The sequence below is a fragment of the Anopheles stephensi genome, chromosome 3, assembly GCF_013141755.1.
Source record: "Anopheles stephensi strain Indian chromosome 3, UCI_ANSTEP_V1.0, whole genome shotgun sequence".
Lineage (NCBI taxonomy): Eukaryota > Metazoa > Arthropoda > Insecta > Diptera > Culicidae > Anopheles > Anopheles stephensi.
In genome coordinates this window covers 76,900,105-76,925,610 of record NC_050203.1, presented here as the reverse complement: position 1 = coordinate 76,925,610, position 25,506 = coordinate 76,900,105, and the positions used below count along the sequence as shown (strand labels likewise).

Here is a 25,506-nt window from a genome sequence, read left to right as displayed (position 1 = left end):
TGAAGGAACCGTGCTCGACCGTGGTGAAATTGGCCAGCAGCAATGGCAGTCGCCTAGTGTAGTGATTTGTTGGTGTTTCGCTTGCGTTTGCAATAGTAATGAAGTAGTAAGGTAAGGCTCTTATAAGGTAAGGTAAGAATATTGGGAGAGCTTTGCAATCATATAGTGGAATATTGCATACTAATTAGGGAAGATTTGTAACGCGACTATAGAACTTTGTAATTGCAGCTGAGGATTTTCTGTCGAACACAATATCTCTTAACTATTTGCAAAAATCTATTATATGATTGAAACATTCCCCAAGCGACTTTCAATATGCCACTATCCGAGTGAAAACATTCCTCACAGTATGCATCGAACTTCTTTATTATAAGTTATTAAATATGCTTCCTCTATCTATTTTAAGTGCTAAATGATGCGAAATAGGTAATATGCTAGCGGAAATAACGCTTCCTTAGCATCTCAGACAAATAAGAGCTATTTTTTGCAGACAGACAGCGGGTAGTCTGGCAAATCGGGCATGGTGCTAATTAAATCCCAACTTCTATTTTCCGTTCGCCACCTCCTCCTTTTCCATTCGTTGCTTAATGTTTAGTCCTACGAAAAAAAAAAAACAGGGAGCAAAACAAAACGTAAATTTACGCCAAACAAGCTACACGATGAAGAGTGCCCAGGTTGTCTCCATGGGACTTACCTTCGCCACCTTCTTAAGCGGGTGGCTGGAAACCCCATAATTGCGGATGAGAAAATTAAGTTCATTTACCCATCGAAGCTCAAAATGCAAAAAGCGGGTTTTCTCACCATTCCCGCCCGACGACACTCGAGATAACGTATCTTAATCTTCCCAGTGGAAAACTCGAAGCAGGACCTCTGTTGTTTAATCATATTAAAACTCTGCCTGGGCAGGGAGGGGAAAAACCCGGTGTGGCAATGGAGCTAGACGATAAAACTGTACACCAAACACCGCAAATAAGAGCGATGCACGATAAGGAAGGGTGTTTGGTCGAATCGGGAGAGTTTCGTGGAAAGTATATCTTCGAAACCTGTTGTTGGGTCGAACAGTTCGTCGGTGAATGAAAATCCCAGTGGGAAAGAAAAGAAAAAAACGCCTGAGTGAATTAGTTCGCCGAATGTTCTTGGGACATGGGCGAATGAAACTGACCCGGGGCAAGAATTTTCACTCGATGCACTGCAGCTGCAACGTAGGGAAGCAGAATTGAAGCAAGCCAACGTACCACAATCGTTACACGTCTGGCGTACCCACAATGAAGGAAGCCTTGCGCGAAATGGAACTGTGCCAAAGCTTCACCCAATAATACATACACTTCGTGCTGGATTTTCCACCCAAAAACCCACACACACACACACCCACACCCACCACATCAGCAAAATAATGGAAAAGCTTTACGGAAAAGCTCAATGGAGAGCTGCACGACTTACTGCTTCTACAACACATCTCGGCTTTCGCGTCTAGCAAATTGGCCGGAACAACACCCAATTAGGTTTGGGGATTTTCTTTTCCAGCGCTCGTCATTTACTACACGCGGATCGATATCCGGTGTGGATGGTGGTGCCGGCTGGAAATAAATGATGTTGTGGTAGGGAGCTGCCGGGTCGGGCTGGAATTGTAGAGATGAAATCGAACAGTCGCCGTTACAAAAGCTGGCCGGTTTCGGTGGGGGGAAAGGAGGGGACTAGAGAGAGAGAGAGAGAGAGAGAGAGACAGAAGGTAGAAGAAGTAGTGGGTGGTAATTTGTTCTCTTTTTTTGGGGCATTCGATTCTTAACAGATTGGAGAACGAGAATTCGTAATTTTGAATTCCGCTTCCGCGTGATACGATACGAGATGGAGTTTAAAATTGGCGAAAATCGGAATGCTGGTTGAATAGGTTTTTTTTTAAATTTTCTTTAATCTATTTTTAATTGTTTTATTTGGGTTGACTTACTGAAAAGTAGGAATAAAATACCTTTTTCAACTTCAAATTACTTTTACAGAGCTTCGATGAGGAAATTTTCGAACAGTGTAATGCGGATTGCATACATTTAGGCTGAATTATCATCGAAGCAGCCACAAGTCGCAATTCACGCGGATTTTAATTATTCCACAGGCCTTCTTTAAGAATTAAAATTCATTTATTCTGCTTGTTGAAAGCTTCAAGGCTGCCTCGATTTATTTTTGCCCAAATTGCCTTTCCTTCAAACATCAATCAGTGAGCAGTAATTCAGCTGTTGTGAACAGTAAACTACCGGTTTCCGAAATGCATTCCCTGCTAGACATTCTTTCTCGTCCCTTTTTTTTTGCGAGGAATTCCCATTCCTGCTCCGAAAAGTCCCAAAAGAAAAGCGGGAAATCTTTTCTCTACCGTATCAGGCCGTCCGAGTCGGTTCTATTTTGCTTGCAAAGCTTTTATGCAAAAAAGCGCACGAAACTACGAATATTTCCTTTGGTCGACCGGAGAGCGAGAGAGAGAGGGTTTGGAATGGTACAAAAGGATCTCGGGGTTTCTGTGTGGAATTCCCTTGCGATGAATGGTCGATTCGTTGATGGATGTGCTGTTTGTCAGTGGCACCCCGGCAGAACTATGCTATGGCTTGCATTCCAATGGTAATGATGAGAAAATCAAGTGGCTCCCCCGAGGCCATGGATCGGAGAGTTGGAATTTGGTTCGCGCTGGGATTTAAAGCTAAAAGAGCAAGCCCGAAGGAAGCCGAGTGTAAAACCTGCAAACCACAGGCCGGAAAACACTGGGTGATCTCCCACCGCGGCTCCGGGATCCTTTTCGCTAATAAATTAGGTTTGTGAGGGATTTTAACGATGTTACTGCAACAAACGAACCGGCAAAACAAGGGTTTACGGAGCCCGGGTGCTGGGAAAAGACGTGTACGGAAGCGTTCAAAGATTTCCTTTACGGCGCGATTTTCGGAAGAAAGCACCGAAGACTATAGCAGTGCAGGAGTGGCTCCTGAAAGATCGCTAATTTCATTTCCTTTGCGAGCAACTGACGAAGGTTGCGGTCCACAAGGAACTGAACTGTACTGGGTTGCGGAAAAAATGTTGTAAAATCGGAACGAGAGGAGAACGTGCCTGTTTTTCATCGATTGAAATGTTTTACTTAGAAAAGCGCCCACCGGCAAGGGCAGGTGTAATTGAATAAGAATATGCAGGAACGCTGTGTTTGTTTCCGCCAGAAAAATAAACAAACAAATCAACGATGAAAGTGAAATGTAAAATTTGATCCATTACACGAATAATTGATTGTGAATCGATAAGAAGCGCATAATTTCATGCTGGGAAGTTAATGATGGAGGTTGGAATGGAAAGGATACTTTAACCGAAACTCTTTAGATTGACTTAACAAGATTAAAAGTTTAGAAAAATGTTTAAAATTCACAAAGACAAGCTCAAACAAGTGATTTGGTGCCTTCAAAGCCATGAAGTTGCACATAAACTGTGAAAATAGCTCAGAAATGGTACGGCTGCCATGTGGATTGCATACTTTTAGGCGAGAATTTTTAAATGAAATACCAGCTTAATTTAGCTCATTTATCTATAATTTTACCCGTCACGAAAACCTATTCTAACCTTTACCTTCAGTTTAACTGAGCTGTGATTTATTTTCTCTCATCATCGTTCATTAGCAAGTCTCGTGCCGGGCGCAGTAGTTTCTGTTTATTTGCGTGAATAAATCAGTACGCTTGAAATGGCAAAAGGGGAACGCTGGAACGCTGGACGGTGGCCTCACGAACAACAGAAACTAGCCCCCAGTCCAAAGTGTGTATTTACGCCCAGCAGTGTTTTTACCTTTCTTCGTAGGCGTCTAGAAAGGGCTATCGGTAAGACCTCACGCAATTTCTTCGGTTGAAGCGCACGCAAAGAAGCGAAAGAAAAGTAATCGTGGGCTATTGTTTGAATGGTTTGATTGCTTCCATTAAAGATGTATGAAGCGGTAAGGCCTACCGATCGCTAATGCGTTTCAATGTGGTAGTTGTGTACATGGGGGAACATTATCTGCCGGAAAAGCCCAACGACAGGGCGTAAGGGTGAAAAACGTTATCATAAGTTTTAATTAATTTTGCACCATCGTTCGTATCGATTTTGAGGTGGATAGAGTAGAAAAAAAGAGCGCGTTAAACAACCATCACCACGTAGCTTATCGAGTGTAAACAAATGAGGAATTTGGAAAATGGATTGCGTTGACAACTTTTGCTTTTCCGAATGGGAAAGTTTCGAACTTTAATCTGAAATTTCGGCGAAAAGCGTAACACTCGCGTCGGTTATCGATTTTAGAAACGTGTCCTGGGCACGCAAGTCCTTTGCTGGTTGTCGATCGTGTAAGGAATGGTGAGATAAAATCAAATTTTGCTACACAACCATTTTAATACGGCTCATAACTCACCTACACAGACCAACAGCGTTTGACCGACCGTCTGGTAGATGGTATCGCAAATGGCGGTCCTGCTTCAATCTCTACCGTACGCCTAACTTTATGCAATCAGTCAGCGAATCGTGCAAAAGTTTATTTAATACCAGAATCTGAAAATCATTGTAAATTCAAATACGCGAAACCAAAAAAAAAAAAAAACACACACTCAGTTCGCTAACGCGAAACTTCCATCACGCACGATCGAAGTTCGGGAGCGTGCAGCACGCTCAATTATAATCACGTTTGCGTTCTGTGGAAATGTGCATAAATTAAGCAGGGTGCAAGAGCGTCGGGCGTTTTACTAGCCCAACATGCGATCCATCAGTCTGAGGGAGGGTTTCATTGTTTAAGGTAGGAGGGAAGGGACGGTAAGGGGATGTTTGCTTGGGCGGGTTTTCATCTCCTTTTTCACATTTCCCTAGGGGAATGTATGGGGTTGCTTTTTTTCTGTCCGCTCCTGTTGTTCTTAGCAGCGCCAAAGTCTAGCAGCAATTTCAAGTCAACGTTCGGTTTATGGGTGGCTTTTTTTTGCTGCTGTCGCTGCGGAACTATGGCGGTGAATTATTGGTGTACAATTTTATTGTAAACGCAATGGGCGAGCAACAGTGAGGGGTGTGAAAGGCTGGAGGATTTGTTTAGTAAGCGTAAAGGAATTCGGTACAGTTTGTTTTTTGAATATATAATACGGAGAAATTAACTTTTCATCAAATTAACCATTTTTATGTCTTCAAAATGATGAATTTTATGAAATAATGACTGGCAGTAGTTTCACCATCAAGAAAGGGTAAAACAATCGTTACTATTACTTTTGAGCATAAACATTATATTTTCCTTAAAGTATGCAATCTGCAATGCAAAATCTCATCCTACACTAGATATTGAAATATATTTTATAAAAAGTATTAGATGGAACTCAAGCTGAAATTATAAATATTTTTGAACAGTTATTTACATTATGTCAGGAAATTTGCCCTAAAGTTAGCAATTTCCAAAAAATTTCCTATTCTCAGAAGAAAAAAAGTTGATTTAAAAAAATAATTTCAAAAATAATTTAAAACTGCCAAAAATCATTGGAAAAGACATCAAAAGTATTTGGGAAACCTTGAAAATCCTGTAGGAAAGCTTAACAAACTTCAGTACTTACCGTAAAAATTGTTTCCATAATTTTACTTCACAGCGCCTAAAAGTATGCTACATGAATGACAAAAAAATAGCTTATTATCTTTTCCCCGTTGCTGTCTAAGCATTTTTCTAGTGAGTGCAAATGAGTGCCACTATTCCCATCCGAACGAGAGCTTTCGTTAGAACCATTTTCATCGATTTTCCCCGTTAGTGTGAGAAGAATGAAATCGCTGCCAACAGTTGACTGTGTACGAGAGCATTTTCCTCACATGATGAATTAAACTCGAGAGAGAGAAAGAGAGAGCGAGTGTACTAAAGAGAGTAACTACTCTCAGCAAGCCTGTCAGCTGTTGCTGGTCGGGAGCAGCAGAATCGACAATCGCCAAGGTGCGAAATAAAGCATCATTGAATGGGAAACAAAATGTGCCCTTAAAACCCATTAAACGGTGACGCTGCTGATGATGATTCCGAACGAGCGAATGGCTTTCCTTCGTGAAAACCGAAACAAAAAAAAGGAAAGAATAAAACCGAAAAATAAGCAGAAAAATAACGAGCATTCGGAAATGAACTTAATAAAGCAGAAGAGACCGTTGCACAGGGAAAAAAAAGAAACCGCGCAAACACACCGTACCGGAGATAAAAATAGAAAGAATCTGCTCCGGTGCAACTGGCCCACATTGGACCACCACCTGAAGCGCTGGAGCCTATGTCAGGGTGTACGGAACGAAACGAGGCTTCTCTCCATACAGATGTTTATCTAGATAGCAAGCGAACAACGTCCTTAATCATCGGGCGCGCTCGGAAGGAACCATTCTCGTATGTGTATGTGTGTTGTTTTCACGGCCACATCCAAAATCCTGCTCCATCATCATCAACAACAAATTCAACCGCAAGAGAGAGTACCAAAAAAAAAACCCTCAAAACAAACAGCCGAAGAGCTAAAGGTGTGATAGAAAGCAAACATTCGCTGTCCCTCGTACCTGGTTCGTTTCCTGTCACGGACCGGGTTGTTGCATTGTTGATTGTGTTGAAACCAGGTGAACGATGAACTTCGCAGGAAGACATTTCCAGGTAAATCCGGGCAGAAGCGAGGGACGACACCTCTCTTCGGTGAATCGTCAACAAAACTTTTACATTCGCTCCTATTTGCCTACATCCGTCGGTTTTTGCTCCGGTAACAAACCGACCGATGATAGCCCCAAATTCGTTACATTGGAATGATACACATACACCTGAATGGCTCAATTCGGGGTGTTCCCACGTTTTCCGTGATCATACCGACCGGCATTGTCATCTCCCTTTTTTTTCGGGATAAAACTTTGTTCGTTTCGACGACGATGATGTTTGACAACTCCGTGCTTTTCCGTGACTTTTGAACCGTTCGACATGGCATGGCAAAAGGACGAGAAAAGGTACCCATCTCACACAGGTACACACACACACATGGGTATGGATTCCATTTGCTGCTTCCCGGTGGAATACGTGGAGATGGTGGAAAAGTTTTTGATTTCCGCATGTTCCAGCACATGGCGTTCGGAGGACACAGTTACATTAACATTTTGACTTTTTGAAGCACTGGTTCAAGTGTACAGTGCGATGGAAAACATCGTTCGGTGTGTGCTTTTTAATATGTGGCACGTGGAAGGCGGTGTTAAATAGGAAGTGCTGGTACATGCAAAAATTACAGAAAGACATTCCTTAAAAAATGGCAACAGGTATCTCTTTTGCGTGTAAATATTTCCTGGCTGGGATGCTTCGCTTGGTGGTGCGTGTTTACTACACAAATAAAGAACGATAGAGCAGTTCCGGTATGTTTACTCGCGAGAAACGTATTAGCTTTGATGATAATAACGGTTAAGGTGAAACCTGTGGCATTCAAATGGAGGCGCCCAGTGGTTTGTACATTTATGCAGTATAAATTACTTCGAGGAAAAACCTTATCCAGGATGGGGAAAAAACAGGATGGTCTGTGCTAATAAAGTGAAATGAAAACAGGATACGTTCGTTCCCATTTCCAGGTAAACGTTCCTCGTTAACCGGAGCGAGAGTCTGTGAACTGGAAGCTGTGAAAACACGTGTCATAAGCCTAGTACATTCAAAGATTTCAATTCACTGTCATGCAAATTGCATACTTTGGGGCTGATTTTCAAACGGTGCTGAAATACGAATTTCTGAAAACGCCTAAAGTTAGGCAATTTGAAGAGAAGCTCTATTTTAATCATTTTAATGGAGTTATGTTCAAAAGTATCGCTTTGACTGTGAGAAAGTTTTATCCCCCCTATACCATATCGTTTAATAATCTATTTCCCATCTCCTCATTATCCTACCGAGGCGCGTTTAGAAAATTCGAAGGAAAAAGGAGCACTCAAGTAGCGAAACCAAACCGCACAACGGTTGCCATAACCGTAAGTCTTACTGCTACAACCACCAGCATCACGACCACCACGGCCAAGAAAACGAACTTCACTAGTTCACTTCTTCAAGCACCGATAGAACCTCGCTGTACCACACGCCTGCTGAAAATACTGCACCTCGCCAACAGTGTACCGAAGAGAAAAAAAAAGCGGCGATGCTGCCAGTGTAACGCGAACCAACCAGCCGCACTCGCAAATCGTTCGCTCATAATTTATGTAAATTGTAATCATATCGTAATTATTCTTCCGTCTTTTGGTTTATATTTAATGATGCTCTCCAAGCGCCACCACACTCACGAGTACCAGCCGAGAAGTCTGTGTCACAGTGTAACCGCACGGTCACCATCGTAAGCGCTTCGTAAGACGCAAAGTAATCCAGGGTCGGTAGCAAGCCTGACGGTTGGACGGAGATGCAGGGAAAGGCTGTAAAGTCGCCGGTGGGAAGGGCATCAAGTGTGGCCTCACTATTGGTAGTAATTTTTGGCCCATTTCGGTGGTACGGTTAGGCAGGCTATGTGCTTCCGCTGGAAGGTGTTGCCTTATTGGTTCTACCGGGCAGGTGGACGAGAAGGCTTAAAGTGTTGAGTTGGTTGACAGACTCTGGCAAGGAAGGAACCTGCCAAGTAACACACCCACCATAGTTAAAACTCGCCTGGTGTATTGAGTAATGCGAAAGGATTTAAAGATAACAGGTCAAGGGATGGGAGATTCTAAAAGCGAATCAGCAAATTGAGGCCTTTCCGTGAAAGGTTTCTATAGCTCGAGATGTGCGCCTTCCCTGAAGACTGGGTTGTTTTGTTTAATGTGGTCGAAACACTACGGGTGGGATGAGGATAGGTTGAGTCACGTACTTGAAATTGGCAGAACATTTGGAAGAGCTATGTGTGTGTGTGTACATGTAGACGGCTTGGTGAGAAATGATGGGTCGGGCGAAGCAACTAAAACCCATAAACGCAACAACATACGGGGTAAGTTTCACGCTGTTCGCTCGTTGATGAAGACGTAAATGAGATTATGGTGACACCTTGCGGTATCAAAACGAGATTAATTGGGGTAAATATGTGTGTGCTTTAATGCAGTTGAAATGGTGGAATGATATTTGACTGTGAGCTTGATGCAATTTATTATGTTCATTTTTATTTGAAAAGTCATTGTCGTAATTTTGAATAAATATTTAATAATTTGACAGTTGATATTCGGCTTCATGTACAAAAATGATGAACTCCTGCTAGTCGTGATCGAATGGAAGATGCTCAGAAGGATATTTTGCTCACTAATATATGGAAGTATTATCAGGAGCTGTATCATTACAGTTGCCAGACTTCGTAGTGGGCTGGTCATATCCTAAGAATGATACCGGACGGTTCAGATCGTAACGTTTGTTTGAGGCCGTTGAAGTCGACATAGTAGGCGTTGTGGAGCCTATCTCAGATTGAAGTGTTCTAGCGCTTTATAGAACAACTGTCTTAGGCACGCGAACAGGCGATCTTGTAACTGTCCTTTTTACCTCGGTTTGTTAAAAAATATTAGAAAACAAGGTATTAAATAATTGATTTTTTAAATCAATATTTTTTATGTAACTTAATATTTTTTATAATTGATTTGTATTTAAAATTTATATTTAAAAAGCTTTAGAAAAAATACTTAAATTTACTACAAATTACATGTCTTTCTTCTTTTTTTTCTTTCTCTTCCAAATAAGTTCATCTGCTAACACCCATGCTGTAGAACCTTACAATGTGAAACACTTGCATCCGAACCCTACAACAGTCCACATATACTATGGAATAGCTTGCTGTACTAAAACTTTTTTCACTAGCACAACACAAAAGAACAATCAGCTCACAAACAAGGGCGATCAAACGTATCAAACCAATTCCAATCGTCCAATCGCGGGGAAAGAAACGCTCAACAATTCCATTCCTTTTACGATAATGTACGAAAACTTCAATTATCAAATTAATTTTATAGGGTTAAAAAATTACCCCACAGTGGCATTAAAGTGTGCAGTAAACATTTTCATTATAAATAATCGACCAAATTTTCCATTCTTTCACCTTCTGGGTGCTGCCGAAAGCGCTTAGTATATCGATGGAAGCGATAACGATGGTTTGTTGCTGTTGGACAGTTCTTTTGGTGTTGGGACAACAAACTTTTTCCCACCGGACATTGGGGACTGGGGACACCTAGTCGCAGAACGGAAAGCACACAATCGCATCCAGTGAGCACGGTTAGCACTTTGGTGAAATCGATTTCTCCATCACTTGATCACACACACACACACGCGCGAGCTGCTATTGGTTATATCGAAGGTATAAAGTTTTGCTTCTTTCCATCCGAGAAGGGTGATTCAGTTAAAACTGAAAACTGCTTAACGAAGAAGGAATAACTAACCGAGGACACCGTCAGGCTGGTGGGTTTCGCGAAGGAGGAGGGAGTTGCAGGCGGCCACTTTTCGACGCAATAAAACGTGATCAAAGAAGGTGATGGGTTTTTATTGGCATGCCTTGGGGCATTCCTTGAGAATTCTTAACGAACCCCGGCAGTACTGGCTGGCCCCGGTGGACGACTTCGTGTGATGCGGGAGCGTCGGTGCGAGATAAAGCAACGCACATCCTGCAGCGATGAAGACGTACATCCTAAGGAGATATCCTTCAGCGTATTTGCGTCTTGTGTTCGCTCGACGGTGCGACTGATCAGCGTGACTGGTGGGACTGGTGCACGTTTTATGCTCGCTTTTTGACCCTGCTCGAGTCCAGGTGAACCAGCTAGGGGAGAAAGGGAACGGATACCGGAACGCATTTGTACGCAGGAAAATGGCGATGGCTCAACGACAACAAGCACCACCACCGATAAAACGATGACAACTGTCGCAACGATGTTTCGGGGGGGCACTGCTGTAAAGAGGGTTGTCGGGTTTTTTGGTGCAGTCGTTAAATTGAATCGGTTGTCGTGATGGGTGTCTCGGTCGAGCGCAGACAGTAAGAATGTACCGGTAGCTTTTCCGGTCGAGCCGGCCAGCTACACGCATCATCGTAAAGCGATAATAGATTTCCATTCAATTCTGTCCCGAGTTTGGGGTTAGTGGGTTCGTGGGACAGAGAGTTTTTTCGTGGAAAACAACATTTCTTGAGGCTGTTTCAATTCGAACCACATGTAAGACATTTATCTTGCAATAAACGATACGTGGACGAGTGAGATTTCTGGGAAGAAATATTCAAAGCCGAAGGTGCTCTTTGTGTAGCTACCGACTGTCGTTTGGTACAACTTGAGTGACGGCTGATGGTTTGAAGGGAAATCAAAGAAAATGTTCTTGGAATAAAACTAAATTGAATACAGTAAGGATTTCATAGAAATCATTTTCAAAGTCATGGCAGTAATAAAATGCATTTGGCCTATGGATTTAATTGAGTGTAGCGAATCAAAAGCTCTCGGCTAAAGGCGATACGCCTAAAGCTATGCAATTTACGTGACATATGCAATCCCATCCTGTATGATTCTGTGGCAAAGGGATTTGCGGGATCATTTTCGGACCTCGGTCTTTGTACAGAACGTCAGAGAGGTTTAACATTCAGTAACAAGCTTCTGGAGAGATTAAAATGTCGAGCGTGTAGTTATAGATGAAACTTAAAATCTTTTTATTTTTAATTCAGTTTTTTTGCATTAAAATTTTCTTTATAGCTATACACGATAAAGAGACCTTACCCTATCTTTGTGTCTTAGCGACTTTTTGTTTGAAATAATTAGGAAAATCTAGAAAATCATTTCAGTTAACACTCCAAAAAAGCTTGATTATTTTAAACGGACTTCCAAAGCCTTTGTCATTTGAACGAATAAATTGGCTTAAGTCATCCATGTGATCCTAAAATAGTTGAAAAATTGAATTTGAAAATTCAAATCTAATATTAGACTTACGTTGTGAATCAGGTGATAGTTATGATTGTGTGCGCTCACAGAAATCGAAGTCTTCTATTACCATCTAGAAATGGTTACTACTTCAAACCAGCTACTTCAAATAATTTCCCCAACATTAGTCATGAAATGTTCAGAGCATTACCTACAAAATGGACCACCAAAATGTAAACAAAACAGTGCAAAATAATTCCTTTTCCCGCTTTCTGCTGAAGTACCATAAATAAAGGATCGCCATTTATAATCTTACCAATTTATTTCCTACCTACAGCTGCCTTCAAAATCCCCAGGACGTCCACAAGTTGAGGTGGAAAGCTTACTTATGCTTTAAATTGTTTTTCATCTGCTATCTGCACTGCTCCTAGCCAAGGAAGAGCCACCTCCGGGAGGAGCGCTATGATAAATGACCGTGATGGTAATATTAAAAGCCATGGATCGGTGGCTAGACTCCCAGCAGTAGACGGAGCAGGCAACAAGTACTTGAAGTGCTTCAAGGTTTCCGGAGGCGAAGGGCTTCGTCGAGATCGCCCAGTCTATGGCAAAGACAACGTGTGTACCACCAACCCACGGGAGAGCAATTATTTTTTACTGCTAAATCTTAATCGCTCTCCATGTGCGGCGAGGGAATTTCTGCGTGGCCTTGGACTTGCCGCCGTGGCTTGGATGCGGCTTTGGTATCTGTGGCTGGCCCGGTGGTTCTTGTCTCACACATTAAGCATTTTTGTGGTCATTTAGTTGTAATGTAGTGGTACTTTGTGGAGGGAAAAAGTTTGCCCTTGAACTTTCCCGTACCGACAAGGTAGTGGATATGGACAATAAACTCTATACCTTAGTGTTCTACCCTGTGTTCTAGTTTGTGCAAACAGTTGTCGAACTTTACTCACCCGATGATCTTTCTTGGACGAGCACCTCTCAAAACAAACACCCATTGAAAAAGGTAGGTAAAAAAAAACACTCACACAAACCCAAACGAAACTGAAATGAAGTCAATGGATGGAAAATTTAATTATGATGTTAAATTAAATTTTTGCCAAAAAACAACACATCATACCAAAGGGAACCGCGATCCTCCGATGCTTTCAGACACAACACCCGAAGCCCGAGGGCTGCCCACTTGGCAACCTGTCGGCATCTCTGTGTTGCCGATGGTCGGTGTTGGCCAAAGTGGCCCCAAAAGGCAAGGTCACATCGGGTGGATTGCGGTCGCTCGGTGCAAAAGTTTTATGAGCATAATATTCGAATGAAGATGTTCGCCAGAAGTGCAAAGTTTAATGAAGGTGAAACGATGAAATGGGCGCGATAGCTAACGCGATAAGCATGCCGAGGTGAGGGGAAACAGTCGGAGAAGAATGGTGTGGCGCGGGGAAGTGAATTGAATGGCTTTACTTTGAAGTCATATTTTTGGCTGTTGGCAAAAAGGAACGAAGTGTTTTATTTCGTGTCAGCTTAATTATGGAGTATGGTCGCGTTGTGTATCCAATCGCGGAGCGGCTTTTATTCATGAAATTGTAAGGGAAAATTAAATTTGATTGCCAAATGACTAATGACAGAAGGGCTGTAGGTTTGCTGCAGGTAATTATGTATGAAGTTATGAAAGATTTAATTATTTAAAATAGTCTTTTAATACAATTAAATCGCATGAGACACGAATCATGCAGAACTGAAACTGAACATCTGTAAAGCTGTTTGCATATTTTTAGGCGTTGGAAATAGTCATTATCGTAAAATGAGATTGAAATTGATAAAATATGTAACCTGAAGCAAAAAATATAATCACAAACATTTGAACAACAAGAAAAAAAATCAGAAAAATCACAATAAGAATGGCAGTAAATCGAATTGCATAATTTTAGGCGCTTAAAGTATTTTTTTTTCTTTTAAAGCAAAAGGAAGCAAAGTAGATAGCATATTTAATCTGGAGCATTTAAATTAAATTGCAATCATTCAATTTACTCACCAATGAAACACGATCAGCTGGAACCAACGTTTAATTACAACATTAACAGGCTGGAGACAGGCTAAATCCTCCGCTGGCACGGCTACACCGATCCACCTTCGAAGCCTTCAAATGACTAGTTAAATCAGCTAGCAGTAGTAGTGCCGCGCAGTTCACCCATTATCCCTAATTAGATGTGCACCCGTTTCCCAGGGCAGCATAATTGAAAGCACTCGAAGCAGCAAAACACACTGTTGGAAGCACAGTTCCGGGAAGCGAAAAGGATTAGCGTAGCGTAGATAAAACTACTTTCTCAATTGTTTTGCCGCCCGCTCGAACAACAAAACACTCGACGATTGCTCGTTTTAAATGTACTTTTCATTTTATTGGGTCTCGTTTCGTTTCTTTTTGTTGTTTGTTTTGTGTGTTGTCTTTGCTCGTAATTGATTTGATTATACAGTTTGCGCTTTGCTTGTACAGCGGTACATATGGATGCCGTTCGGTTTCTGTTGTGTTTAGCGTTATAGTATCGGTTAAAGAAAGGGTGATTTATGCGTTTTTGATTTCTTACTCTTGATTTCTGTTCCTCTTTATCATGTTTACCTTTTTGTGTTGTGGCTTAAATTTATAATGTAACTTGTAGGAAAAAAAAAACACAAACATTGCAAGTCGCTCGATAGGGTAAACGGATTACAACATTGTAATATATCAGTAATCAGTCTTAGGAAAAGGGAATTTCTTTTCGATGAAAATATTTTTTTAAGTAGAAATTTCAGATAAGAATACATTAAGCAAACGAACAACAGCTTCGTGTCAATGAAATATAACTTAATCCACGAGTGTATGTGTGTGTTTAGTTGCGTGCTTGTGTCGCGCTGTTCACGTGCGTACGAAATATTGGTCCACGAAATAAGACATTATACATCTTGTTTTGGGTTTGGCTGCGATTGGGGTACACTTCTTTCCCTCCCCCTTTTCGGCCATGTAATGTGTCTGTAATGTGTGTGAGTGAGTGTCGTTTGTTACACGCTGGAACATAATTTTCCTCAGAACACGGTTGCTATGTTCGGTGCACAATATGTGACACACACACACTCTTCTTGTCTCTTTACATGTGTCTACATGTGTGATGAAGCAATACTAGTAAGTTAGTGTGTGTGAAGTTGTATTTGGAATGCTTATTTTTGCTCAATGTTTTCCTCCTGCTACATACTGGCTATACTTGGTGTACTCTGTGGTTTCGTGTTGACGGTGTGTTTGTGATTCCTTTGGGAGTGTATGCATGCTGAACTTTGGTTAATTGTGATGAAGTGAAAATATGCATTTTTTATATAAGTGTATGTATAACTACTAACGCTTTTTTTTGTTCAGTATACATTCTTTTTTCGAATGCTTCTACTTTGATTGGTGTTACAGGCTTTTGATGTTATGTGCACGAACAGTGCGGTATGGTCGTTCATCCTTTTACCTTGATTGTGTCACAAACGCAAACATCGTTTAAAACAATTAACGAAATTGAATAATGCTAACCACATAAGAGGTGATGTGGTTTTTGTTTTATATCAACCTCTTTTAAACACAAAACTTATTAATAGCATCGTGAAATGTTCACTTAATGATAAAATTTACATCAAAAACATGGATAACAAATAGTTTGCTAGCTTTCATATAATATTTCAAATTTGTCCTAGTTCAGAAAGTAATTTAAACAGTTCTATGCTCTGTCAATCCCTTAAACTGACTACATAAAATGTATTTTCGATTTTTTCGGGTGAGTTTTACTATTTACTCTTGTGTGTGTGTGTCTGTGTTTTTTTTGCGTAATACTTCGTATCAGACAGGGTATCAACCATTTTCTACAGGGTACGTTACATCACTACGCCATACAGCTACTTTATGATTATTACGACACTTTGACAGTGGAGTGCTCCTGAATGTATGCAAAACAAAAACAAACCCAGTGCTACGTAATTTTTATGCTGCATCAACACTCTCATTATCCCCCCTCCTGGACCACACTTGCTTCATCGAGGAGTTTTCGCATAATATATTTTCATTTTCCATCTTTTTATTTAAATTGACAAACAGGACATCTATATCACAGTTATCACTAAACTTTATTAACTTAAACGTGGCCCACACCGGTAGCCTTCTCATCGTTACTCGGAAGGGAGAACACAAGTTTGGAAAGAGGTGAAGGGAAGTAAAATACTTTTGATGCCTGCTATCTGTACTATCTCAACTTACAGATGATCTACGAATTAAGAAGATGCACTAGTGTTTGTTATATTTTATAAAAGGAAAATAAAATAATGTTGTTAGGGTAATTCTGTTAGTAATTCATTTATCTTATGCTTTAGTGATTCGACGTTTTCTGTGTATCGTTCGAGCATAAACTGCGCGTGAACTATTGTGGTTTCCTTCCTTTGCTTCTGGTGAATTAGTTCGAAATTTGCTCTACAGCTGTGTGTATGTGTGTTTTTTCAGTGCATTTAAAAATCGTATTAAGACTTGTTCTAAGATTTAACCTTTTTAACCCTAAGCCACAACGAATCAACGTGTTTGATTCGGTTAGTTGGTTTAACTTCATTTCAATAGCATACGAATGAATTTTTCACAATATCGTGTTCGATTTTTACGAGGCTTTCGAGATGAGATAATATTGTTCGAACTATTTTTGGACATTGCTCAAGACGAAGTTGACAATAGACATGACCAACTGGAATCTGTATCAATTTCACGGTACTACTCAAGATGAAGTGGATACAGCGCTTCGATGCACTTAGGAGATATGAGTTATGAAACATTATGGTGATCGGGTGGCATAGGCAACAACGGCGTCGATCTTCATACAGGGCAGGTCCGGGAATCAAATCTCACCCAGTCCGCCTCACCGTACGCTGCGCTAACTATCCAGTTCCGGCAAACTAAATTCATGGCAAGAAAAAAAAGGCAGGACAAGACCTGCCACTTGTTTTTTACCGAAGAAGAACCTTTTCAGCATAAAATATGACTTGGATAAAATTGGGGCGGTCCGGTGACCGAGGCAATAACGGCGCCGGTCTTCACAGGGCAGGACTGAGGTTCAATTCCCATCCAGACCGCATCCCCTTACGCAGGGTTGACTGCTTTACTAAGTCACAGAAAGCCAGGAATGGTAGGCCCAGAGCTCTCGAGGTTGTAGTGCAAAGAAAGAAGAAAGAAGAATACGGATCGATATCCTATAATCTACAGGTGAAAAAAAAAAACATTTGTGCAAAATTTCCAGATTATGGTTTCAACAGTCACAGGTCGGAAATGTCCCTTTTTAATTTTTAAATTGTCCAATTTAATTTCATCAAAGTCGCGAAATGGTTCGAACATTACAAGCCCATCCCGAAATCCCTTCCATGGTGTTCTCTGACCCATTCCGGCTATTAATGGTCCTTACATTTAATAAAAACAAAATAATATCTTACAGCGACACTATTTAAATGTACATTTTCTTAATAATGCTTTGCATTTATTTTCGCATATGGCTGTGGATTCAAATGTCGCCATAGAAAACTCCCGGTGATGAGGAATATAAAAATAAAAAACGTTAAAAATATACGAAATATATTGCTTTTGTACATACACTGTGTACTGTTCTTCTTTTTTTTTCGATTTTACATCCTTAGTTTTTGATCGTTTTTTCTTATTCTGTTTTACTACTAGAAACATGTTTTGTTTGCTTGCTTGTAATACTAGACCTTTAACGGTCATTAATTTACAAGAGTGAATTTTGGTGAATGCAACGACTAATATTAGATGGTTTTTTATGCTTTTAGTCCGTTTCTTTCATACGTTTTTCCCCGTTGAAAATAAAATTGAAAAATATGTCAAATGGCTTAGAATAAGGGAACAAATTCAATTATAATTCCATGCCAAACTCCATAACGCTACCAGCAAAGCCAGGGAAAGACATCTAGTACATTAATTAGTGGATTTGATGTGAAACAAAAACGCACCTTTACCCAAAACATTAAAATTCACATTTCCGGACCCAAATCACACAATTAGAACTGTAAAAGCACTACCTGCCAGCTGCCGATCAAATCGGACCAGAACGCAACCAGCCACCGCCACGCGCCCGCTAATTCTAATCTAATCCAATATTTACGCCGGTCATTAGGAGGTTATGGTTATTGAAATGATTGTTGCTCTCGCCCCGGAAGCCGGCCGGAGACGGAAATCCCTTAATGAAATCATTCTAGGTGGGTACGGGGCAGATGGGTGGTCAATGAAGGGTAATATTTTTCCGCTTGATTAAACTTCCATTAAAAGCTTCGGCGCACGGAAAAGCAACCAAACACAGCCAAACGAGCAACAAATGAACATCGGTTTCGGTAGCATATTAATGTGTGCCGAGGGTCCGCCCCTGGGCCCCGGTTTCTTTTCTTCCTTCCCGTGCGCTAAACAAATACCCACAACATTCGGCGAGCAAGCTCTGATGTTCGTTGGATGGTTCGGAGTGGCCCAAAACGCTTGCTCGGCTGCACGCGGTTTCATTGCCGGTGGCATTTGATTAATGATTATGATTCGGTATTCGGTATTGTTGGGTTAAGGCTGCAAGTTAAACGTAATGTATTTACCTGCTTCCTTTGCTTACATTTGTGTACTTGTGTTGTATGGTGGCCTTTCTGGCAGCCGCTTACTTATCAATAGCTTCAATCAATTTGATGCACCATTATGGAGCAACAGGAACAAGCAACGGAAGTGCGATAGCGTACACATAATTAGGCGAGAACAAAACTCGACGAGAGTTATTTTTACTTTCCATTCGCGGGGAATTGATTATAGGTTTTTCTCTGTTTGTTGCTGCTATAAACCAATTATCAGTGGCTTAAGCCTACGCACACACTTTAGGTGGCCATTATGAATAGTGAAAAAACGTCTCTTATTCATCATGAAAAATCCAAAAATAGCGTCACAGCATGGTGGAAAGCCCACACAATGGCATAATTACGAATCAGTTTAGTGTATTAGATGCACGTACATGTACGTGTGTGTGTGTGTGTGTTGCTCGGGGATCAGTTTATCAGCACCATTATCGACCGACATTCGGAGGGCACAATGGTGCATTAGCTGACATTTAATTATGTAAATAAAGCGAACCGAGCGCGCATACATTACTGGACATGCTGGGAACAGCTCTATAGACTGTATTCTGTTTTGCTTGTTACGCTTAGTTGTTATAAAACGGGAGGCTGTGGGTGATAGTATATTAGGTGCGCGTCAAAGTAACAAACGTTTAGGAATTAGTTGGGCTGGTAGAGAAATTTTAGCTTGGAATTGATCTGCTATCAGAACCAATTGAATGGTTCAAAATCAAGCTAGCACACGGTGAAAAAACTGTATTTTCCCATTTTAAATATGTTCAAAGGTGTTGTTTTAAGCGGTACAAGTTTTTGGAATGTTCTAAAACTAATGATATTGCCTTGTCAAATTTCAGATAAACTTTAATTATTAGCTTTAATGTTAATAATTATGAAACATATCAAGAAAGTGTTCTTGGAGACATTATATCTGAAAATGCAGGATGAGCATTAAGGTTGTGCTGTTTGTTTAGGGATAGAGCCTCGAAATTTGACATGTAGAGGGGCTACCTTCATTAAGAACATTATACATAGTTTTTTCACTTTTTTTCAATAAGGAGAGGCCTTTTTTCTTTGTTCTGTGAAAAAAAAACCCAGTGTTTTTTTTTCGCAAATTTGCCTAGACACACAAATATAAAAATAATAATGAAAAAAATCCAAAACACGTTCGTTACTTACTTGCGCACCTAGCGAAAAGATTAAAAAAATATCGTTAACACCCAGATACCGGAGTTTGTCGAAAGTTATCACCATCCAATAAATCTAACAGGAGAAAGTTTTTATTAGCTGCATAGCAGCAATTCTATTAATCTGAGGGGAAACTCATCCCCATCATGATGTTGAGGGCGCTCAATGGAAATGGTTGGAGTCATGGCTTGGAATGCTTATGCTTCCTATCCAAGGTTTGCTTGTAACGTTAGGAGTTAACCTATTTTAATTAATATAATTTAAACTAAAATTGAACTCAAATTAAACCACAAATAAATTTTACTTCAAAACCCCATCTTTTCTTTAAATCACTTTCGTATCACCTTAAACGAAATTTTCAACCCGATCAGATTTGCAAAAATGTCAAAAAATCTGAAGCTAAAAATAAACTTCTCGTCATCGCTCGCAGGGACTCGCACGTTATTTCGCGCCATACACGGTTCTCTACTTGTCTACGGTAAAGTTTTCCTTTCTCTGGGTGTATGTGTGTGTGTGTGTGTGTGTTTCTATTGGTGCATTGGTGCTCACACTGCTTCCGTTACAGTCCGTTGCACTTTCTATTGCCGCAGTGTATCATGCTGCCGGTAGGCGAGATTGCACCCGCCTATCCTGCATCTATTTTTGTCAGTTTCAGCCTGGAAGAGGCCATTTCGTTTTTTTGCTGCCGCTCTTTGTGTGTTGCATTAGGACACGAATCCCACCATCCCTGACCGTTCGGTTATTCGTTTCGTGCCACTCCCAACACACATACACACACCTATATATACCGGCTGTGGTCATCGCTAACCGAAAGGAGCAAGTGCCTCCGGAAGTATGGCCGGCGGGTGTCCACCATACCTCTGCAAGCGCTTCACATCCAAACGTCAACGATACTTCGTTTCCGGCACTGGGGGTGCTGTGATTTCGACAGAATGATGCAGCTGCAGCACGGATTTGAACCCATCAATTGACGCGGTACCTGTGAGTGATGCGCTCGCATACGACGAGATCCCGTAGGTCGGTGGGTTTTTGTCGAAATTGGGAACCAGAGCTGGCCATTTTGGTCGTTTTATGTGCGCGCGAGCCGGTTCTCCGGTTCCGGGATGTTGTGGTTGCGGTGCGAGGAAAGGGCCCGCCAGCAGCCTGCATGATCCGACATGATCACACACACGCGCGGACATTTGGCCGCAGTGTCGTCCGCATTCATAGGTAGTTGGGCCGGGACACGCAGCACAGCAGGCCCATGTTTTTGTATAATGATCCGCGCCGACGTTTCGCTGGCCAGGGTCCGTTGATTTCGGTCGTGAGGGCGATTGTTCGCTCTGTAATGGATTTTGGGAGCGAGATTTACCGGGGGGAAAGATGCATCGAATAAAATGCGTTAATCAAGGTAATATCCGGTGGAAGGCAGGGCTTCATAATGGATTTAGGTTGATTAAAGGTGATGCTGTCCCATTGCATACTTTTAGGCGCTAAATCAGGATCAACCCAATGATACCAGGGAGATGGTTTTAAAAGGTCACCATTGTCGTATTGAAAACGATTGATGAGTCAGGTTTTTTTCTTCATCAATGGAGAAAAAAGAAGCGAATCTAATAGAGACACAAAAAGGGGCACCAAAGAACCAAACCTATCACAATCAGCTTTGCGTAGCTAGCTTCTATTCCCTCAATCTGCCAGCAGTATCCAGCAGACTTTCAAATAGCGTCATCAGCCACCCGTAGTGATGGATGGGACTCGAGTTTCACTCGGTTTCGGTTCTTCAAACACGCACGTCATTGAACGTCCGGACCGGTACCTACCCAGGTAGCTTTCCTGCTGTGGCATAAACTCCTGCAGCTCCTGCAGTATTCGGGCGATCTCCTGCGAATCCTTGGTAATGCTGCACAGCTCCTCCTGATTGAAGTCGGGCGTAATTTGCTTGCAGAGCAGTATCTGACTTATCACATTGCCCAGATTTGACGGGCCGGCACGGTTTTCTGGAACGAGCGGGGGAGAGACGGAGTGGACGGTAAGCTGGAAGCACAAGCCCGACGGCAACGATGTAGGTCAACGAACTTACCGTAATAGCCGGACATGTCCATCGGTATTACCTGCACCAGTCGGTGGCTTTTGATTAATTCTCTTAGAAATAGTTGAGCAAGGTAGAACAGCAGCACCAGGTGTGGGTTATCGGTAAGGATGCCTTCGGCGATGGCGCTGCAAAAAAGAACCAGAAGGGGAATCAAAATATAAAACGTTGTCCGAAAATCTGTTGACTGGAGGGTATCAATTTTTTTCGTGATTAAACCTCGCTCAAACCATCAATTATCCTTGCTTTAAAACAACAACCACACCACCTTTTATGGAGCAGTTAATCAGTGCTCGATTCGAGAGCGTTGAGTAAAATTTGAGAAAAAATCCTTTATTGGTTGAGCACACTCTGTTGAAACCACGAGTAATTCGAAAACTAAAAAATAGTTTAAAAAAACCTCATTTTCATGCTCGGTACCGTGAACCACCAGGCGCCTCCATTGCTCGACCATGAAGCACCAGGCGTCTCCATCCTCATCGCCACATGGAGCGTAACTGTTTCGCGCTTCAATCAATACCGTCCGATCTTCGTTTTGCAACATTGGCCTTCATCTCAGTAGTAGCACCAGTAAATGTGTTCGAGCACCAATAATTTTTGTTCGATTTTTTCGTTTTTCCTGCACACCGTACGTTGACACAGATTTTCCAATGGAAGTGGTCCAATTTGATCTCATCTCGAAACGAAAATCCCGCGGACCATTACTACCCTTTCTTTGTGGCTGCACTACATCACGTACATGATTATCATCGGCTGGCGAACGTGTGGTAAAACAGTTGAACGATGCACAACGTGGGATAGAAACGCTTTCGCCCCATTATTGGGGGGGTGCTCAGCAGACCGTGCTGGCAGTCGGTTTGAAATGGACTTCCTTTAAGCGGTGGCTGCATTCTAATTGGGTTACAGACGATAAGCTTATGAAATGTACGATTTAACGAAGAGGTTTTGTAAAACAAACAACCTCAAATTGGGAAGGAAGAAGTGTAGTACAGCAAATCGATTTGTGGTTTCGGAAGGGCTGGAGTGTACCAAGAGTTAATTAATGGTGTTTATCCAGCTACCATTTGACAGTCTATTACATCTTCCTTTTAAAGCAGCTCAAATAAGTTTACAGCTCACTCGATTATGCAACTGATTAACTTCTCGCTTTAAGCAATTAATTAGTAATATTAAGCGAGAATACAGAAAAGTATCAGAAGCTCCAGCTAGCTGGCGGTCAAACGCAATCATGATAATTATTTCAAGGGGCAGCTCGGTCACATCGTTTGCGTTAATGGCTTGGGATTTGTCTGCTCGTTATGGGCCCTGCTGTAGGGCTTTTTTTCCTACGGCAAACGAGCGCCTTCTCTCAACAACGCAAAGGGAGAAAAGAAAATCGCCTCTAGCGATGCTTCTGACATTTGTTTACTCGGTGTGAGTGTGTGCGTGTCTCGGGGATGCTATAACGTGTGCAGATTATTAGGTTGTTTCTGAGCTCGAAGGGACGAAACACGTAAAATCTTGGGGAGTCCCGTGAGAGTACACTTCCGCTGGACTCCACTCCGCAGCAGCCTTTCACTTAGCACACGTAAACATGCTTTTCCGAAGATAGACATGTTCTTTCCATTTTGCGAACATCTTAAAGTGTGATAACTGAGAGAAAGGGTGAGATTGCGAAAGAGTTGTGTAGGAGTGGTAGTTCGCCTAAATGTGTGTTCGCCTTTCCCGAATGGGAGTGGTTTTCTTGAGCCGAAAGTCATGTTTTGTTCACTCGCAAGAAACATTTACAAGCTTACAGTGGTTCACACGGTGTCGGAAATGAGGTGAGTGTTTATTTTCCGTCTGGGACGAATGGGTGTTACATGGCGGAACTATAATTAACAAGAGTAAAAATGTGATAACGATTATGTTGACAAAACAATTTAACAAGTTTAATTTAATATTTTATTATTTCGATACGTTTACAAGAGTTTGTGATGATTGTGGTATTTATGGCAGAAATCCACCAGCAACAAAATCATTGCATACCCAAACGAAAGCCACACACGCACAGTCACATACCGCACGATGCATGATGATAATTGATTCAATTCAGCAGCCTCATCCCATCAATTAAAAAGTGCAATTAGTGGGCAAAAGCAATTTACTGCATGATTTGAGTGCGTCGCTTAATGTGTTAGCACATTGATTCATTAGTTAATAGATTTGTTTGTACCGTTGCCACATCGGAAACGTGATTGAGAGTGAGTTTAAACGAGCTGTAAGTTTATTTTTGCAAAACCGGTTAATTAAATCGCTGTAATTCGTTGGCACAAATTCCTCAAAATCACTATTTTGCTGCTGATTCATATTCCGGTTCGTTTTTTTCCTGCTTTGTCTGCCACGGTGTGTTGCTATTCGTTCGCGAAATTATTTACTATCTCTGAACGGTACAACACAATGCCATGCTCTTTAATTGAATACAATCGATACGCAGCGTAGTCGCTAGACGTTGCACGGTGGGAGCGTTAATGAGCACGAACGCAGCATTCCACCGGAGGAAAAGGGATGCGTTCCAGTGAAAGACCGTGCCCATCTCCATGGTACAGCACCGTGAACCACCAGGCGTCTCCATCGTTCGACCATGAAACACCGGGCGTCTCCATCAGCTCCTGGTGCGAACTGTTGGCGAACAGTAAAATCTTCAATCAGTACCACCAGTCGTGCTCGTGCCTATCTGCACCGTTCCGGTAATGATCACTACGGGTGCGCTCATTTTTTCTCTGCGTTGCCTACGGTCGGTAGGCGACGATAAAGGCGAAAACAATATCGTAGCTTGATAGGGATGATGCGGATACGGTTTGCCAATCAGTTTCCCGCACCCGAGGTCCCTTTCGAGGTTCAACTGATCTCACTGTAGGCGAAGCGTATCGATTTGCGTTGCTTTTAATCTACTGCTCGTACCTCAAAAAGCCAGGAATTGAAGAATCGCAGCTCGGTAGATGGAGAACAGTATAACCAATCAATTTCCCATTCCCATTCGTGGTTGGTGTGTGCGTGTGGCCACTCATGGGTGTAAATGATACCGAGTTTTGAGCTGGCACGAAAAATGAAACGATCGAAAGAATGTAAAAAAAGGTAGCATACACATACGGAAGATGTGATTTTTCCTTCCCCCAAAAAAACCCATCTGCTTGAATTATTCGGTTGAGTAGCTTTTCGGGGTGTGCTCTCATACATGTAGAGTGCTTTTTTATACCATATTGATGGCGCTCGTGGAGCGTGGGGGTTTTTATTTTCAGCACAAAAGGAAAAACGAAAGAGAAGCGGAAATGTTTCACAGCAACGAACGTGCGAACATGTTTTGGGGGGAGTTTTTTATTCGTTTGAAATATTATTTCGAAAGAGAATTGATTAGAATTTCGTACAGCATGTGAGTCCTGACTGTCTTGATTGCCGTGAGGTGAAGGATGCAATGATTAAGTTACGAACGTATGACGACGTGATACAATGGTTGTCAAGGGAAAAACAAAAAAAAAAACTGTGTCAGATCGAAAAAAAATCCTATAAGCCAAACGTCGAGCGGGGAAGTGTTTTGTTTGGAATTTTAAAAACCTAATCATACTTATCTTCGTTTACACTGATGGGCTTGTTATCGTTTCTCACCTCTTTTAACAATATGCATTGACGCCGGTACGACTTGATTTGATTACTGAAGTTTTCTGTACCGATTTGCGTAGCGGGCGCAGGTTGTTTTGTTTGTCACAAAGCACCTCCATGCGTTCGTACGTTCGGTTCTGGAACACGGAACACTCATCCATGAAATGGTAATTTATTGCGCCGAGAAGCTGAATGCGAACGTCAGA

General features: G+C 41.7%; 1 protein-coding gene across 8 annotated transcripts in view; it reads right to left on the bottom strand.

The window, feature by feature from the left end:
• Positions 1-14,170: 14,170 nt before the first annotated feature.
• The window catches only part of LOC118510869, a 67,991-nt gene continuing 56,655 nt past the window's right edge, over positions 14,171-25,506 (bottom strand). For all 8 annotated transcript variants that reach the window (XM_036053217.1, XM_036053218.1, XM_036053219.1 and 5 more), the window contains exons 4-6: positions 21,674-21,810; positions 21,414-21,590; positions 14,171-20,933 (exon numbers count right to left, since the gene is read on the bottom strand). In XM_036053217.1, coding sequence (XP_035909110.1) covers positions 20,815-20,933; positions 21,414-21,590; positions 21,674-21,810 — 433 coding nt within the window. In that variant the 3' untranslated portion in view covers positions 14,171-20,814. The remainder of the gene's footprint in view (positions 20,934-21,413; positions 21,591-21,673; positions 21,811-25,506) is intronic.